Raw genomic sequence first — 20,320 nt, 5'->3', positions numbered from 1 at the left:
AAGAAAAGTTGCTCCGAACGCCTGAACGTCAGGATAAACTTTCTACCGACCCTTTAGCGAGAAGATTTCCTTAGCGTAGAGTCCTGCTTCATCTTTCTGATGTACAGGATTGCCGTGCTCGAACCGATCAGCCTGTGTGAATAGAGAAAACATTGACTTTAAAAGGCTCCTCCACACAGCCGCTCGTCCTGCTCAAGGTATTTCTGGATTGTGTTAATATCATCAGTCCCGCCTACAGCGCGGGAGGCTTTTGGGTCCTAGCGCCGGGAACTCCTGTATGCGTATCTTATAAAAAGCAAAAATCTTGTTCAGACAGGTCACTGACCTCTCCGGAAATCTGAATGCAGAAGGCAGGGGAGGGTCTCAAAGCTGACTGCAGCACCCTCCCCACTCCCGGCAGAATTAGACAAGCAGAACAAGTTAGAAAGCTTTTCCTCCACCAAAACACACACGCAAGTCTTGACTGGCCTACATAAGAACATAAGAAATAGGAGCAGGAGTAGGCCATCTAGCCCTTCGAGCCTGCCCCGCCATTCAATAAGATCATGGCTGATCTGTCGTGGCTCAGTTCCACATTCCCACCCTCTCCCCATAACCCTTAATCCCCTCTCTTATCAAAAACCCATCATCCCGCGTCTTAAAAATATTTAGCGAGGCAGCCTCCACCACTTCAACGGGCAGAGAATTCCAGAGATTCACCACCCTTTGAGTGAAGAAGTTCTTCCTCAACTCCATTCTAAACCGCCCCCCCTTTATCTTGAGGCTGTGCCCCCTAGTCCTACTGTCCTTTCTGAGCGGGAAGAGTCTCTCCACCTCTATCCTATCCATCCCATTCATCATCTTATATGTCTCAATGAGATCTCCCCTCATTCTTCTAAACTCTAACGAGTACAAGCCTAGTTTATTCAGCCTCTCCTCATAGCTCAACCCCCTCGACTCCGGCATCAGCCTAGTAAACCTCCTCTGCACTCCCTCCAAGGCCAAAATATCCTTGCGTAAGTGCGGCGCCCAAGTTTGTCACGAGGCAATCCGATGGAAACCTTGCAATTAAAGGTAAATTACCAAACTTTGAGAAGAGACTTTCTAAACATGAATTAGCATCCCTGAGAAAATCCAGTTGTCAAAAATAAGATGACGACTAACTTAACAGGCCATTCAGCCCCTCCAGCCATGATTCCATTTCTGTAGATTCTGGATGATCTGCCCCTCAACTCCATTTACCAACCTCAGCTCCACATCCCTTGATACCATGACCGAGGAAAGAATCTCTCAGACTTGAAAGTTGCAACTGACTCCCAGCATTTCACAGCAAATGAATTCCAAATTTCTACAACCTTTTGTGTGAGAACATGTTTCTTGATTTCCCAAACGGACAAGCTTTAATTTTCCAGATTATTTCCCTTCATTTTTGAGTTCCCTCACCAGATAAACTATTGAATCATTTTAAACACCTCAGTTGGGTAACTGCTCAATCATCTATTATTCTAGATGGAATCTAACCAGAACTTCATACAACTGAAGCATAACTACCATCCTTTTGTATTTCAGACACCTTGAGATAACAACCAACATTCCATTCACCTTTTTAATTACTTCTCTAACTTGTCCTGTCGTTTTAAATGTGTACCAGCTCCTGAAATCTCTACTTTTCCAATCACAAGTTTCTCACCATTTCAAAAATACTCCAATTTAATTTCTATTAGTGGATGGCTCCACACCTACCAGTATTGAACTCCAGTTTTGAAATGCCTCCACTTTTTTATAATACAGGAGTCAAAAAGAATTGAGTCTACATCAGAAGTATTATCTTTTGTAGATACTTACAAATCTGTTGTGCATTTTCAGCTTTTTCTGTCTTATAAGTGAAACAGCAAGCAGTATTATCAATGTAATATAAGGTCATTAATATTGAAAAAAATAGACTTTTCTCTTCTTGGGTCATTTGCACCACGTACTGTTTTCTGGCAGGTAATCTACCCCCAAAACTCAGCCAACCCAATCCACCTGGCTATTTTTAATAATAAAAAGCATACAAGAACACCAATAACACCATCAAATTTTCCACTCACTTACTTCCAAACTCATGGTTCTAATGTTATGTGTTAGTTTATTTAAACATGGTGGTAATGTCTGTGGGTCTACGAGGATAGGCAAGACACTAATAGTTGTACATTACTGTGTCCATAATATTTAAAACAGCAATGCTTTTATGCAACAGGAAAATATGTCAGTAAAATGAAGGAGATAGTCATCGACTTCAGGAAGCATAGTGGAGGACACACTCCTGCCATTCATCAATGGGGATGAAGTAGCAATGGTCAAGAGCTTCAAGTTTCTAGGTGTCCAGATCACCAACGACCTGTCCTGGTCCCTCCATGTTGATGCTGTAATTAAGAAAGCCCCCAATGCCTCTGCTTTCTCAGGAGGTGAAGAAAATTCAGCGTGACCACTACGACTCTCATCAATTTTTACAGATGCACCATAGGAAGCACTCTTTCTGGATATATCACAGCTTGGTATGGCTTCTGCTCTGCCCAAGACTGTAAGAAACTACAATGGATCATGAACGAAGCCCAATCCATCACGCAAACCAGCCTCCCATCCACTGACTCTGTCTACACTTCCCGCTGCCTCAGAAAAGCAGCCAGCATAACCAAGGACCCCACACACTCCAGACATACTCTCTTCCACATTCTTACATCGGGGAAAAGATACAAAAGTCTGAGACTACATACCAACTGACTCAAGAACAGCTTCTTTCCTGCTGCCATCAGACTTTTAAATGGACCTGTCATTGATCTTTCTCTACACCCTAGCTGTGATTGTAACACTACATTCTGCACCCTCTCCTTTCCTTCTCCCCTATGTACTCTACGAACAGTAGGCTTTGTCTGTATGGTGCACAAGAAACAATACTTCTCACTGTATTTCAATATGTGACAATAATTCAAATCAAAGGAAGCAGGAACAGAATCTATAGACAATAAAAGTAAAGGAAATGTGTCTTCTCCCTTTTCTAAAAACAGTATTTTACAGTGAACTATACTTCCACATGAAAACTGAATTGGACTAGCCATATGAATACTGTGGCTAAATAGTAGGTCAGAGGGTAGGAATCCAGTGGTGAATAACTCACCTCCTGACTCTCCAAAGCCTGTCCACCATCCACAAGGCACAAGTCAGAAGTGTGATGGAATACTCTCCACTTGCCTGGATAGGTGCAGCTCCAACAACACTCAAGAAGCTTGATACCATCCAGGACAAAGCAACCTGCTTAATTGGCACCCCTTCCACAGACATTCAATCCCTTCACTACTGATGCACAGTAGCAGACGTGTGTACCATATACAGGATGCACTGCAGCAACACACCAAGGCTCATTCAACAGCACCTTCCAAACCCACAAGTTCCTGGAAGGACAAGGGCAGCAGACACATGGGAGCACCACAACCTGCAAGTTCCTCTCTACATCGCACACCATCCTGACTTGGAAATATATAATTCCTTCACTGTCGCTGGGTCAAAATCCAGGAACTTGCTTCCTACACCTCGGGGACTACAGTGATTCAAAAAGGCAGCACACCACCATCTTCTCAAGGACAATTAGGGATCGACAATAAATGCTCAAGCCACATCCTGTGAACGAATGAAAAAAGGCAATGGGAAAAAAGAAAGAAAAACAATACTCAAAACCATTCCATCTTCCCCAGAGATCCAGAAGTACACCCTTGAGACTGCCACATTTTTTTTTGTATCATAAAATCTTAAAACAAAGCACTTGAGTCTCCTGTATATATGACAGGTAGGGAAGGGATGCATTAAGAATCCACCCAAGATATGGGAAATCACATATACTTGTCACTGAAATCAATTTGGATATATGTCAGCAGTACAATGAAGGATCTGGAATGTTGTTACAACTTTAGACAGTGACCAAGTTGAGATATCCAGAAGTTTGGTGTCTGCACTTGAATCCAAGGGAAGTACAGTCATCAATATGGTTCCCAAACTTCTAACGTTGCTCACAACACCTTAGTACTGCATTGGAACTGACTATGAGCCCAAATCTTCCATAACCTTTGATGTACATTGATTAATGTACATTAATCAACTAAGCAAAAACAACTTCAATATGCAGCCACGACTGGCCACTGTTCCCAAATCAGATTCCAATTTTTTCTTATTAATTCATGGATATTGCTGGCTAGGCCAGCATTTATTGCCTATCCCTAATTACCCCTCTGACCTGAGTGTCTTGCTCAGCCATTTCAGAAGCAGCTGAGAATCAACCACATTACCGTGAATCTGGAGTTACATGTAGGCCAGACCAGGTAAGGACAGCAGATTTCCTTCCCTAAAGGACGTTAGTAAACCAGATGGGCTTTTCTGACATTCAACAATGATTTCATGGTCATCAGTAGATTCTTAATTCCAGATATCTTTGATTAAGTTCAAATTCCACCATCTGGCGTGGCAGGATTCGAACCCAAGTCCCCAGAACATTAGCCGAGTTTCTGGATTAATAATCTGGCGATAATACCACTAGGCCATCATCTAATGGTGTTAATGAAACATCAGCAATTTGCAGCACTTCACAATGAATTTCTATGTCTCCAATCCCATTCTTAATCTGATGCTTTCAAAAGAAAACTAGAGTACACAAGGGATAAAATAAATGGAAAGATATGCTGAGATGAAGAAGCTGGCATGTACAAACACCAGCTCAAACTGGTTAGGCCAAATGCCATTTCTGTCCTGTACATTTTTGTAATCCTATGCACTAATAATTTATGTGTGCTGCACATCACTGTAATTACCACTTGGGGTAGCAGGCAGTCACCAACATCCAAAGTCAGTTTTACTTCAACCATTGAGATGTAACGAAAAGGTAGGCACTTTATAAATTTGTTTTTCAGCAGGTCACCAAAAAACACAACTTTCATGCAAAGAGTGGCCTGGTTTGAGCAATTTCAGTGATTCCAACAGCTTTGCCATTCTACTTGTACTGATTTAGAAGTTAGCAAGACATAATCTTCAGTCAGTATTGATGCAAAGTCCCAAAAGTAAATTCAGGCAATTTGTCAGCAATTGACCATTCTTTTCCTTCTGTTTCTTTTTCCATGGTAACTTTCTCCACCTTAAAACTCCTTGGCGGAACACAGTTACCCTAACATCTTTTTCTGTAGCAGCATTTGTTTGAGGATACATGTAGCCAGCTGAAGACATGAACAGATCAGTGTAAAGGACATGCATCAGAACTCAAAACATCACTTTTATATTGGTATTTGCTCAAGCTAGATTCCAGGGTTCTGGCATCCATTCAATAGCTCCCAGTTTACACTTTGAAATCCTTTATACATGACTATCACTGAATTAAGTAGTTAGGGAATCACAGTGGGATTTTGGTTGGTTGGGGTGGGGTGGGGGGCGCGCACGGTGTGAGTGATTGATTGATTGATTGATTGATTGATTGATTCAGGGGAAACTGAGCTCTCGGTTTGGTTAAACAGAATGATAACTGGTCACAGTCATAGAAACCCTACAGTGCAGAAAAAGGCCATTTGGCCCATCAAATCTGCACTGGCCACAATCGCACCTAGGCCCTACCATCAGATCCCTACATATTTACCCAGTAATCCCTCTAACCTACACATCAGGACACCAAGGGACAATTTTAGCATGATTAATCAACCTAACCAGCACATCTTTGGACTGTGGGAGGAAGCCCACGCAGCCAATGAGAATGTGCAAACTCCACAGACACTGACCCAAGTCCCTGGAGCTGTGAAGCAGTAATGCTAATCACTGTACTACCGTGCCACTGTATTTAGTGCCTTTTCCTGCTCACATTGCAAACAACAAAACTTCAACTTTGCTTCCAATTCCCACACTTCTCTCATGTGATCTACCTTTAAAGTTACTTGACTACATTTCCCCAAACCCATCTTCTGTACTGACTCTGTCACATCTGTTCTGAAGATGTGACCTTTGACATTCATTTTCTCCTCAGGTTAATTCCTTCAAATAGGAGAAAAAGCAGATTTAGTGACTACTTTGTGGAACACCTCTGCTCTGTCCACAAACAAAGCAACACCTAGCTTGTCACTTTAATTCTACACTTGCTCATTTCCATCCTTAGCCTATTGCTGTGTACCAGTGAAGGCATTTGCCAGCCTCCTGTTCATCAACAACTTCAGACCATGATCTGAAGTTTCCTGCTCTAGTTTTGTCATATGACACTTCACATTGTTGTTGAGAGCTGTCCCTTAGTCTGACATATTCTCTAATCAAATGGTCTCCTTTTGTTGCATGACATTTAATCACATCCTTTCTATATCCTGAGGCCTTTGGTGAAGAACAAAAAAAGTCATAATTCCCACCCTCCATTAGATTTGAAGTCATATTGGAGGAGTTTTTCCCCCTCTACAAATGCTGCCTGATCAACTCAATTCCAGTACTATGGCAATGCCAGGCAACTGAGTAAAGAAATAATATTTCCACTCAAACTAGAACCTGTAGACAACAACAAGTGACTACACCATATAGTTAAAATGTTCAAGAGCAGCAAGAGATGAGCTATGACTGAAATCAGGTTGCAACATGCAAACCAAAATTTTGGCTACTGCATTGAGATATGACAACTGGCTGTACGAGTATAGCTGGCTCCACAGGAAAGGAAGTGAGTACCTAATCTACAGGTCAAATCATGACTTATGGTGTAGTGGCAATATCTAGCTATTAAATCACAGGCAGAAGAAAAACTGGCATCAACTAGTGCAAATTAAACCTACCATCCAAAAAGGAAAATATTCTGAATAAAAACCTTGTTTCGAGAGGTTCAGTTGTGCCATCCTATTTAACCCCTGCCTAAGAGGGGTCCCAAAGAGGTCAGCTTTGTTTGCTATTTGAAACCTTGAGCATCTTGGCTACTGCATTTGTCAAAGATATAGCTGCACTTCATGCAGTTTGAGAAGTCCAGAAGGCCAAAAAAGTCAACAGCTGGAAATGGTGTACAGGTGATCCAGCTAGTGCAAAGTTAACTCAAACTTAATGCATCACAATTGTGTAACTGGAGTCATGTAATCCATGACTCAGGACCAGAATATCAGAACATGGAGCCAGAGAAAAATCAGGGGAGGAGTAGATTGACAGATGTTAGTGGTTTGCAAAGTTCCACTTTAAAGTGCACAGGTTGTTTGCTCACTTAACTATGGCACTAGTGTTATGTACTGCAATTCCAGTTAAAACAGAAAGTCAGTTTTCAAAGTGATCCCTATTTATGGTACAGGCATCTGTTTCAAAACCTCAGCACAGCAAAAAAAAACCCTAATCTATTAATAAAATTGAAGCAAATTGATTACATTCTGTTGAGAAGCCTGGGGACTTGAGTCAAAATTTAGATTAGCAGCCAATCATGATTAGCTCAAAGCTGACACTTGATGGTCCAGATAGATTCTAGAAAGAACACAAGGCATGTACAAAATGTGAAAGCCTCAAGTTTAATGCATAATTCAGGTTGTTTTGAACAGTGGCAGAGTACCCCTGCCCCACATTTGCTCAAATCAAAGTACAAGTTCAAGTGCAGTAATAATCCATAGCATAAAAGACAGACCATCTGTTTAATACATGGCAGTTGCATTACATGTGAATCAGAATTAATGCCATTACAATGATTTAGTTGCAACTTTTTTTAAATAAGCCTCATTTAATTACAAAAACAATGAATTTTAGAAGGGATTGTTGCATCTATTCACAAGTCACTGAGCAGTTTCTTGGCACTGAAATGCAATTTTACAGATCTTGCAGAGAAGGATTTTAAAAAAAATCTAGTGTCTACAACTACCCTGTTCACTTCCATTTGTGAAGGATAACATTCATCCAAAGATTAGCATATGCATCTGTGCCATGCAGTTTGTTACAACAGGATCAAATTAAATGGGTCTGAAGTTCCAGATATAGCTTCCCCTACTTTAAGTTATAGAAACTGGAATGTGAAGGGGATTGTGAAGTGAGCTACAAGTTCTGAAAGGCAATTTTACAAACTACATTTGAAGATTCAATAAAACATGTGAATTAAGTCAGACACCTCAATGGAGACAACTTGATAAAAGATGCAATTCTATCAGAAAGGTCAGATTTTAGAATTCAGTGCATGATTCATACATATACAGATGTTGATAAAGTGCATCAGAAAAATGTTAATAATTCCAATGCAAGGCCTAACTAGTCATGTGCTTCCAACTGTGGAGGGGGTTAAAAAAGGTGCTAAAACTTTAAAACAACCTAGTTTGACAGAACTGTCAAAGGAAAACACCAAATCAAGAGTCCTCAGAATATTTAAAAGTATCTGAAAATTGAAGTGTTGTGCAATGGCTCAATTTCAACACTGGAGGCTGATATGGCATCATTGTTATGATTAAATCTGTTTTAAATCTTAAATTCTCTAGCAAGAGAACAAACTCAATTTAAGGACTGAGTACTGATTTAAAAACTGAAATTCAGTAAGTTTTACTATCAAGGGATTTCTGGCTTGCAAACTATGCTTCAGAGCACTCCCTATCACAAACACTGTTCTGGAGTTAGTACCCAGAAGATGACAATTTTTCTACAAGGTGACCCAATACATTCCAAGTGATTGTGGGGAGGAAAACTTGTGCAAAGTGAAAATTTATCACTATGCCTAAAGTCAACATCTTTAGGATACAGCTAAGGGTGGTGGTTAGGGGGAAGAACTTGGAATTTAAGGTTATTGGATTCCTGTAAGTGCCAGATTTAAGATCAGAGGAAAAGCCTCAAATATTCAAGAAAATTAAGCAGTAAGATACTACTACAGAAATTTAGTAGTGCTTCCAGTCACCACTAAAGTCAAATTTATTGACTTTAGTCATAAAAGTTTTAACTTTTCTGCTTCCAGCAAAAGGTGGGGGAAGATTGAAGAATTCATTTAACTCATGGTTGATATGGTTCAACTGGCAGTGTATTCAAATAGCAATACTGAGGTCAGCCTCAAGGGTGTCAAGTGGAGACAAATGCTCTGTAGATGTCAGTTCAGTCATGTGTACACAGCCTCATTGTTAGAACTTGAACAAATTGTTAAGTGAATTGTTCAGAACATGTAGTGGTCAGTCATTTACAGTATTAAGCATGCTCAGTAGGACCCCAATAGTCCTCCACAAAGATTCACAGCTAGCTTATTACAACCCCTCTTTGGGATACATCCAAAAGGAGCAAAAACATACTATTGTAGCCCAAAAATCATTATTTTGAAACTGCATTTACACCATAAGGTAAAATTCCTCACTTGTGCATTTAGCTTCAGTGTACCATTACTGCTTTGTCCCACTTCAAGTGTATATCCTGCTCATATGCTCAAAAAAGTAAGCATTGGCCATGTTGAACCCAATAGTTGTTGCAGAAAGTACTTCGAAGTTAGTAACTAGAGATGGAAACAGCTTAGGCTCCTATCAGTTAACTGAAATTTAACTGTTTTGGCAACTAGCTGTAAATAGCCAAAATTTGTTACTCTAGATAACAGTGCTACTGTTTTGTATAGAATCCTCCTTTGGAATTTCCATCCTAGAAAGGGCCAATCCCTACAAGTTACCAGCCATAAAGATTTACCTGCTAGGTTAAACAATGCAAATACTTTGTGCAGTTTCAAAATACAGGCCAAACATTCACAAATTAGAGGACACTGTTTGCATTCAGCACAAGCTGCAACATTAGTTAAGAAGAATCAAATTCCAAATTATCTACAAGTGTTTTGTTTAAAAAGCTTTAAGTAACTGGTGTTGGAGACAGACAGGTGCATTCATATAGCAAGAACATTAAAAAAAGGGAAAACAAATGATTAGGTTGATATTTGCATCTCTAGTACAAAATAAAGATGTGTGCAAGTCAACCCACATCCATTCTGCAGGTATTTAATGGAGATGTTGCAAAAGGCATGAATGCAGAGGTTCCATTTCAATTCATTGAATGTGCAGTTGTCAACTTAGAGCAAGCTCCCTTCATTGTTTGTTTAGTTGCTACAACACTGGCTCTTGTTCTGAGATGGTTCATGGAGATCCACACCTCTGCTGCGCCCTGTTGTTCCACTGGCATTCTGAAGTTCACTCTTTGGCAACTTCTTGGCTGGAAGATAAAGATACGTGTAATGGTGCTCCAAGTGATACAGGAGGTTCAGCCTTTGAAAGCAGCTTAAAAATCATTTGAGAACCACTTTCAAAATGCATTTTCAGAGGTGATATGCAAGGTGAGAACGTGGAAGACTGGTTGACATGCGAGTTCAACAAATGCTAGTTAAGAATGTGATCTCAGTCACTCATGTACCAAGTGACTAATCATTTAGCTTCTAGGAAGTTAAACCTCTGAACTAGTGGTTTAACTGCAAAAACAATGTCTGAAACCTGAAGAAATATCAATGCCTTTTTCCAGGCTGCTGTAGTTGTCATGCAAAAGATATTACACAAATCTTCAAAGTGCTGAACTTAAACTGAGCTGCTAAAACCACCTTTGAAGCCAGGGGCTTGATTTGCGCAGTGTGACTTGCCTCTAAAGCACAGACTTAATGTGTAGAAGTAGATTATATTTAAATATTAATAAACTTTCACCTGCTGCTAGCAGCCAATGGGGATTTAAGTAGTGAGCTTGTGTTTATATAGTACCCACATTGCATTAATTTAGTGCAGTCATGTAGCCAAATGCAGCAACTAATTTGCGCTTGAAGTTCCATAAACAACAGGAGGGACAACTGACCAGTTAATATTTTTGCTTGCACTGGTTGAATGCATATACTCCATTCCTGAATAATGCTACAGGATCTTAGATCCTATCTACCTGTTGATAAGAGTAGAAATTCTGTCCCATTTGAAAAGTCAATCAAAAATGCAGCAGTTTTCTACTGCATCAGAAGACTGACACTATAGCAAGTTCTGTACTACCAAGTGACTATTAGCATAAAATGTACAGAGATGCTGAATTGGGAAACAAAGCCATAATCTACCAACTTAGTGTCAAACCATATAGCTTGAAGGAACATACAAAAATTAAACTAACATCAACAATTTCAAATAGAAGGCAAGATGTGACAGTTGAAAACCAAGTTCCTTTCCATTATTTGCTGAGGGTTTTGTATTACAGCCTTGAATGTGTTCAAGTTACCCTTTAGTTGGTTTCACACTGGATTGTAAATATTGATATAGCATAGTTGTGTCACTAAGATTTATCCAGAGGTAGGATATGGGCAGACAAACTACATAACTAATCTCATCATTTGGCTCAGTTGAAACATCAACTTCCCACTGCAAACATACAAATTTAGTTTTATCTGGGGAGCATTTAGAGGCAGCTATTTGGTTATAGCATTTACAAAAATGGGGTTTGCAAATAACTTAATGTAGCTATAACTGGTTTGGCTCCCTCCGAGAAGCTATCCCACAACCACAGTCAAGATAGAGGCAGAATTAATTCTCCCCAAAACTACATTTTACAGTAGTTTAGCATGTTGATCTAGTCCATGGACCAAAAGCATTGATCATTTTTCTACTTTAGAAAACAGTTTCAACTTAATTTCCAAGTTATTTTTCCATATCTTACCTATTGCCAAAAATAGGTCATTAACATTCATTGCTGTTTTTGCTGATGTCTCCATGAATAACAAACTGTTATCATCTGCATATGCTTGTGCTTCCTGTTGATAAGAGGGGAAAAGTGGCAATTAAGGTTGGGGGAAAAAAAAGGAGCCAAGTTAAAAAACTACTATCATTTGAATCAAGAGGGTTCTTATTATTTTTGAATATTTAAGCTGGTCAAAGAGGGCAGAGTCTATCTTCCCCTATAGCATAAAGGGCAAGTAAACTGTTTTAGGAACTGACCAAAACTAACTTGCCAGATTATCTAAATGGAGTTGGACAGAGATTAGTGCTTAATTCCATTGCCATGTACTTCAAAGTCAATTGCTGCAGTACTGATGGCTACTCCCATGTTTAATCTAAAAAGCCAGACAACCACCTACACAATCTTAAGCATATATTTTGTCCACAACTTAACCCTCAAACCAAAAACCTACCTCATATTCCACCATCCTTTTATTAGCCAGATCTGCTTTATTTCCTGACAGTGCTATAACTATATTGGGACTTGCTTGTCGCTGCAACTCTTTCACCCAGGTCTTTGCTCTTGCAAATGTCTCCTGAAAACAGCATTTGATAAGTTAAATTAAGCTCCTTCTTGGTTAGTTCCATTCCCAATTGAGAAACAGTTCATCCATAAAGCATCTCAAAAATCAAAAGCCAGTGTACATTAAAGTTGAACATTTTATTTAACACTGCTTACCAAAGTTTTAGGGATATAGTCCCTTCTTTTGCTCTCCTCTCCCACACCTTTGCAGAAGCACTTTGGCTCCAGCAAAATCTGAACTTTACATCTTTTAACCCCATGGGCAAGTGTACTTGCTTTCCACAAGCAACTATGTTTTACTGCATTCTAGTTGCAAATATACAAGTTTTAGCCAAGACATGGGCTTATAGTGTTTGCCATCTACAGATAAAGTAGCAGATACCATCTTAGTACATATTCAAGTGCAATTGTTACTGCTGGAAGGAAGTTTATCCAGAAATGAATTCACTGGCCAGGATGGAATCTACCTGCCCTCAAATTCCTATTCTTGGTGCAAATTCTGAGTGCACTTACATTTTATGATTGGGATTAAAGGATTGCTTGTTTCCCCTCAAAATCAAGCCTGAAAATTACATGAAAGCTCAACATTAAAAACAAATACACCTTTTGTTGACCATAGAAGGGCAATCCCATAATTCTAACCTGATTAGTGATGTCATAAACCACAATAGCAGCTTGAGCACCTCTGTAGTACATGGGAGCTAGACTGTGATATCGCTCTTGTCCAGCAGTGTCCCAGATTTCAAACTTCACTGTTGTGTCATCCAAGCAGACAGATTGTGTGAGAAAAGCAGCTGTTTTTAAAAAAAAGAGTCAGGCTTTTTGGTTTGAGGTCACTGCCAGTGTTTTGCATTGAAATGCATTCAAATAGAATCAAAGCAAGACTAATTGCAAGTAATCATAATGGTTAGCACTGCTGCCTCAGTGCCAGGGACCTGGGCTCAATGTGCAGAGTTTACACATCCTTATGGGTTTCCTCAGTCCAAAAGCTGTGCTGGTTAGGTGCACTGGCCTTACTGAATTCTCCCTCAATCACCACACTCCAGTGCATGTTTGGGTACACTAAGGGATTTTCAGTAACTTCATTGCAAGCTTGTGACAATAAAAACTTAAACCTTTAGTCATGGGAGCACAGAAATTACTGAGCCCACAACTCAAGCACATTTCCTGCTTTCATAATAGTGCCAAAAATTTACATCCAAATATGATAGTCTTGTACTTTGGACAAAGTTTAATGGCAAACAGATCTTCAATAATTTTAAGGAATAAATGCACCAAATATTGCAGCATTAACACCTGCATATGGTTGTCATTTTCCATACAAATGGCCAGGGACACAAGACACTGAGGCCTGCTTGAATCTCAATTTCAACCATCTGGAATCTCATTCCTCACCTCTCAAAAGTGGATCAAGTTTTATTCACAAATGGCCTTGCCACAGCCCCATTCTACTTAATAACGTTGCATTAGCAAAATTCTTTGGAAGGGTAGAAAGGAGAAACAAGACACGAGTTAGAAACTAAAATGACCCCAAATGCATTAGTATTAATTGGTACTTGATATAATCAAATCATGGTTAACAACTAGTGAATCAATGTTAACTTTCACATGAAATAATCCCTGGACAACAGGTATTAACTACTGGATTTATTTTTGATGGTATTGGTCAGAGGGAATGCCAAAGAACACTGGCCAGTGATTGATGATCATAACTTGGTTGACAAGAGATTCTCCAGAAGAAGTGTTCTGTCCAGTCTTCCAAATATAGTACATCAGGTCACAAGATTTGTAACCTATAGGGAGCTGGTGGCATAGTGGAATGGTCACTGAACCAGTAACCCAAAAGATCTAGGTTAGAATCCCATGAATGGTGGGATGTGAATTCAATAAATTTACTTGTGACTATGAAACCATTGCCAGTTGGAAAAACTCAGTTCTAGTGCCCTTAGGGAATTATATGCAACTCCAGATTCATTAAGAATTAATGATCCCTTAGTTCAAGGGCAATGCTGGCCAGCCAGTACTCATATCCCATAAATGAATTTAAAACCCAAGTTACATTAGTTGCAAGCTGTTTTAGTGTCAGAATACCCATTTGCTTGATTTGTTTGCACAGAAGTTACCCATAATGACAAGCTCAATGCTCATAACAGGAAACCCAAATATTGTAGTCTGATGTCCATTGTTAACTTGCTAAAAATTACATGAATTAGACCTCTGACAAATCCACTCAGCTGTTCAACAAGAGCCATCCTGTTCATCTAAGAGAACTTTACCATTGCTACATCCTGCCTCTCCATTAGACCAACTTGCCAGTCACAGGTCATTTATCATTGCACTAAGTTTTATCAAACTTAAATGGTTACAGGAAAATCTTGGTTCTTAAAAGCCCTTGAATTGTAGCAAACATGCACTTTAATTCTTAAGAACTAGCACTACAAGGTCAAGGAAAGCAGAAAGGGGGAAGTATTGGTGGGAGTGGATTTAAGGCAGCTAGTCAGCCACTATTCTAAAAAAAAGGTGGTGGAAGCAAGGGAGTTGCACAAGTGACTTGGTCTTTACCTACTGAACACAGCTTCAGCATCATTGTTTATGGGTTCATTTTTGGAGGGACTTACCACCAATTGTGCTCTCTTGATATTCATGGAATTGTCCTTTAACAAAACGTAGAACAAGACTAGATTTCCCCACAGCCGACTCCCCTAGTAACACAAGTTTAAATTGGCAGATTTTGCTGGCTTGGGATTGACCATTTGGCCTGGATACTCCTCTGCTGGCCATGACCTTCACTGTAGGATTCTATTAACAGGAATAAGTCAGCCCACCAATTCTAGAGGCTAGGCACCACTGTGGAACATACAACCTACAAGGGGAAAAACAGAAAAACAAATGCTTTAATATATACATCTTGCTAAATCAAGCAATTCAGTTAAAAACTCAGCCAAATCTTGTTTACGCCCAAAGATGCTTCAGATACACAAAAGTTCATATTAGGAATGACAAAGGCTTTGTTAGTGATACATTTTTTAAAAGAGACTTGAGGGAATTTCTAGATGCCTTTGCCAAGTGTCAGATGCATAGGTTTCAGGGATGGGGCCAAAAACCTACATTTGACAGTGGTTCCATGTATAAAAGTGACAGTTAATTCTTGTCAAGTAGTAAGTGTCAAGATTTGGTTTGTTTAACAAATCAGAATTAGCCAATTGCCCACAAAGGGTGCTGTTCAATGGAGATTGCCAATTACATTTGGCTGGGGATTGTCATCCCAAATAAGTTATAACTGCACTAGGTGACTCAATGATAACCAAAAAAAACTATTCACTGGTTTAGGGACAAGGTTGAAGTGCATCACCATGGAAATGTATTACCATGATTTCCCCCTCCATCTGACTGAACATGTCAATTCCATTGCAGTTTACAAGTTAAGGATCTTGAATGATGGGCTGATGCCTGATCAGGTTCTGTGCCTGAAAACTATTAGAACAGTCAGTCACTAATGGACAACAAAACCCAACATATAAAATTTTAGGTTGCAAATTACAAACCAGGTGAAGCTTGTTCCATTATTAAAAACTTTCATTCTGTTGCTGGGTAGCTACAAGTCTCCATGTTGTCTCAATATATACCTTTCTGCAAGTTTAGAGTACCACACTAGGCTGAAGGAGGCCTACATACATACTGCAGGTCCAAGTACATGTTGTAGTGGGCTGAAGTTAGTGATTATACATTTGCTGTGGCCATTATTTGGATGCAGAAGCAGCTAAACAGCACATTAGGTATTTGCAGGGTAGCAGACTTTAAATGCATGGACCAATGCAGTCAGCAATACAAGTGCAATGGAACACAACTCCATGTCTCATGACTTTTGGGTTCTCATTCAGCAAGCTCCAGTTACACAATTCTGAAGTCTAGTAAACAAGGGTCATCTTACTGAGACTCAGTACTCAGGCTTGTGCCACACTTCGGACAACTAACAAATCCTCCTAGTTGCTGTCCTGCTTTGATCAGGAAATCATTTAGCATAAGTAACTTTTATAAGTGAGCATTTCTAACATGAAAACATTAGCTCTAACTCCTACAACTAAAAGATGAACTGTCAGCTTGGGTTAAGCATGACAAAAGCCACTTCCACTCACTTGTGCAAGCAGCTTTATTTTGTAAGTTACTTCACAGAACAGCAAAGTTTAAAAATTTAACAAGTAGACAAAAGGACTAAAAGGCATAATACTCAAATTTAACCAGTTTTAGTTCACTTGAGGCTTAGGAATACAAATTCACTGGAGTGAAAGTAATCAAGGCACAGATTTTGATCAGTTCATTAATTTGATACTATTGGAGAAAAAAAGCTGCTGTCTGATCAAGTATACACCAGGAGTGACAGGAGGTTAAGCTCAGGAAAACAGCCAACAGAAGGGCATTAGGTTAAATGCTGGTGGTTACCATCTAAAAGGTCTATAGTGATGGAACAAAAGAATCTTTGTAGCAAGATGGGTGCATGGAATAAACTCATCTCAACCTATGCCCATTGTACAGACTGCCAATTAGCAATCTGGATGTCTGGTGTGGGAAACAAAGCTTTAGACTGGCGCAGTACAGGATTGATGTTTTTTCATGGACTATTGATTTAGAGTTTACATTCAATGCATTCAAGAGTTAAATACTAATCAAGGAGTACAAGGATGCCAACTAGTCCAAACTTGTAGGTTCAGGTGGGATCCAGCAGCTTGAAAACCAAAAAAACGTTTCCTGGACTGATGCTAGGTTAGCGTTTAAAAGGACTGTTGTCAGAACTGAAATCAGGAGCTTTGACTTGGACCTGGGAATTCAAGGTAGACAATTCAGAGCAAATTCTGTCTGGAACTACAATCTTTATTGCATGGACCAGAAAAATCAAATTAGATTCCAGTTCCCTGCTGGTTGTTAACTTAATGAGCTATGTACAATTCCCATTCAACAAGTCAAAAAGTACACAGTCTTATTTATAATTTTAGTGATAGGCCACTCAAGGGAGTGTTCAAATTGCTCCAGTTAGTATCAAGCAGTGGGGAAGAATTTTTACTCCGATAAAAGGTTTAGCACAGTTGACAAATAACTGCAATGCAAACAAACAGCCTAGACATACAACATTGAGCAGATCAAGGTAAACCCATACTATTTTCATGAGCATGAAAATTTAGCCAATTTACCCAAGATATTGGGTCCCCACCCCCTCCCACAGCTGGCTTGCTTTTCCAAGCTGAACTCTACATAAAACTCATGCCAGGAAGTTCAGCTCATCTCCATTTCAGGCATTTGAAATGCTTTTCCATGCTATTTAGCCTCATACACAAAAGGCACAATCTCAGATTTCTGGTTCTTCTCTATGGTCTCCAGGCCTTCAACAACCAAAACACAATCCAATTACAGCACCAAGCCTCTTGAACATGCTTTGCTTGATGGGTTTCTGTAGCACTTTGTACACTGGTTTGTATTCAAATCAAGTGCCCATCTACAATTTTTAATCCATTGCAGAGCTGCATCATCTGAATCCACCATCCTTGCCATTTCCTGGGTTATATTATAGTTCAAACCAATAGCTTTAAGGCATGATATGTGCAGACTCCAAGAGGAGCTCTTGTTGCATAATGGGTAGCAGCCACATCACTGAGCCAGAAGCTCCAGGTTCAAGTCCCACCCCAGGACTTAGTGACCAAGCACAATATATTCATAAAATGGAGTACAACTAAATATCAACCTGCAAAAGCAGGAGACACTCCTGGTCAGGCACTTGGAATGGTGCCCCTCAAGCTACAAGCACCTGGCAACAGGCAAGTGACCTGTTCTAGGAATTACTAGTTAGGGAAACAAAAAAGGTGTTTGTCTTATACACTCACTAAGTGAGGGAAGAGAATTGGACTGAATACAGACTCAAATAAACATGTCTTCAGAGTATTGTCCCTCCTCTCTAGGAATCCCCAATTACAGAAATCAGGTGGCCAAGTGTAGATCTACAGCATTACACAATTTTGGGGGGGGGGGGGAGGAATCATTTATTTTCCCTCCCAAACCACAACATTATCCAATGAGCCCCCAAGTACTCTGAAAAGAGGCAAAAAGAAATTTAGAATGGTGAACCACTGCTTTTAAAGAGAAAAGGAATCCATTGCTAATGTTACAATAACTACATCTGAAATACAAGAAACATATGCACAAGATAAATGGCTAGATGATCAGTTTTTTTGGTTGAGGGATAAATTATGAGCAAGAAGGTGCTTAATACAGCCAAAGATTAAGGCAATTATAGGGGAAAATAATTTAATGTTAACTTGGTTGTTTGATTTAAAACATGAAAATTATGTAAAAATCCTACAGTGCTTATTGAGTTAGTTTTCCCTTTCAGCAAAAAAAAATATGAACTGGTCTTTAAAACGCAACAAACCACCAACATGGGAAATGGTTTGTCAGTTAGTGGAGAAAATCTTAAAGCAAAACCCTGATGCTATAAAATGCTGGAAACGATCTACAGCAGCGTCTTCTGACTAGTCATTCAGTTTAGAACACTAGCCGTTTCCCCACATATGACTAGAATCGCGATAACAATCCCGTTTCACTTTGCTCGCAACCCCACCTCAATCACAAGAAAGGGGGCAGATTGAAATAATCGAGTTTTTTCCTATAACAAGTTAGAAGTACAACGCATATGGCAGTTAGTACGAAATGAGGAAATAGTTGTGTGTATTGTTTGTCTGAATCCTTTTGGGTAGTTGGATTGATTTCTACACAAGACAGTCAAAGATTAGTGGGCAATTAAGTGACATCACGGTCAAAAGGCTTTATCACAAAGAGGTACTGAAGAAAATAACGAACGTTTCATTGCATATTGTATCACGGAATTTATGTTCTGATCAGCAACTTCAATAGTGAAAACTACTAGTCATAGATTGTCTAGAATACTCGTTTAAACCCCAACATAAGGGAATCGGTTAAGGCCCAACGATCAGCTCCAGAATAACTTCCAACCCACCCCCCCCCCTTCAAATCACTAAACATCGACTAACAATGTTAACCCAGCGAATTAAGTGAAAATAAAAAGTGAAACGGGCGTTTTAATTCACTCTTTAACAAAGAAATAAAGATTTAAAATACCGAATGTTGCTCCTGTCAACCCAATCCCCACACCCACAACCGGCAGAACATATTTTCCACAAAACAGATCCTTCAATTCGAGAAAACGTGAGGCAAATCTACGTCAGCATTCGACTAGGATGGAGTCACTCGGAAACAATTCTGACTAAAAGCTGATTATAATTTTCTACCTTCACGACGTCTTGAACTTCACAGCTTTTTTTAATAGTGTCGCAACAACTGAGACTCAGCCAAGTCTGGACCACAGCACCGTACAAGTTAACTAACAGCTCCGGGACTCAATAAAAAGCTAGCATTTCTTATTGACAGCAATATTCACCAATGGGAATAGAGGAAGGCGGGCGCGGCCGTCCTGGTGCAATAGGAATGGAGAGCGCCTGTGATTGGCAGGCAGGCTGGGCCAATGGTCACAGGCATCTAGGGCGGGTTGATGTTCCAACTAAACCAATCCGAGAAGAACATGACTGTGAAGGCGGGATTTCCGATTGCAAGGTTCCTCTGCTCGCCTCTTCTCGACATCAGGTGGCACGACAAATAATGAGGTCAGATAGAGTTAAATTAGAAAATGAGAAGATATTAGAGCGGCCTTTTTGGCAATTATTATATCAAAATATTCACATGACATCAAATCATCTTTCTCAGGAAGGCCCAAAGCACTTCCTATAGACTTCGATGTGCAATTGGTGTTGTTGGGTAGGCAAGATAGAACATCTTTATTTCCCAGTAATAAATTTAATTCTACTAACCTTGCAAGAGTGATGAGGATAAATTCTCACCTCTTCAGGGGGTGGGGGCAATTCCACAGACACCAAATACACTTTCAGAACTTGAATTTATATGATAAAATAAAAAGTTAGAAATTAAAGTCCAAAGATGTGCAGGTTAGGTGGATTGATCATGCTAACTTGCTCCTGAGTGTCTGAAGATGTGCAGTTTAGCATGGCCATGCTAAATGTGCAGTGTTACAAGGATAGGGCAGGAGAGTTGGTCTAGGTAGTGTGCTCTTTCAGAGCAT

At 39.7% G+C, this 20,320-nt stretch overlaps 1 protein-coding gene across 3 annotated transcripts; it reads right to left on the bottom strand.

Moving 5' to 3' along the window:
* Positions 1-19: 19 nt before the first annotated feature.
* On the bottom strand, positions 20-19,552 carry LOC145362019 (ras-related protein Rab-5B). 3 transcript variants are annotated; one of them, XM_080218044.1, is made up of 6 exons: positions 19,476-19,552; positions 14,799-15,043; positions 12,823-12,974; positions 12,071-12,193; positions 11,599-11,692; positions 20-132 (listed from the first exon to the last, which is right to left on the bottom strand). In XM_080218044.1, exons 2-6 carry the CDS (start codon positions 14,959-14,961, stop codon positions 128-130), a joined length of 537 nt encoding a protein of 178 aa, XP_080074170.1. In that variant the 5' UTR covers positions 14,962-15,043; positions 19,476-19,552; the 3' UTR covers positions 20-127. The 3 variants fall into 3 exon arrangements, with proteins under 3 accessions (XP_080074170.1, XP_080074169.1, XP_080074171.1); XM_080218043.1 differs by lacking the exon at positions 20-132 and adding an exon at positions 7,486-10,134; XM_080218045.1 differs by lacking the exons at positions 20-132; positions 12,071-12,193 and adding an exon at positions 7,486-10,134.
* Between the last annotated feature and the right edge of the window lie 768 nt (positions 19,553-20,320).

This window comes from Carcharhinus amblyrhynchos, chromosome X (assembly GCF_965287045.1).
Source record: "Carcharhinus amblyrhynchos chromosome X, sCarAmb.v2.hapA, whole genome shotgun sequence".
Lineage (NCBI taxonomy): Eukaryota > Metazoa > Chordata > Chondrichthyes > Carcharhiniformes > Carcharhinidae > Carcharhinus > Carcharhinus amblyrhynchos.
Note: the sequence above shows the minus strand (reverse complement) of the source record. Positions and strands in the feature narration are given on the sequence as shown.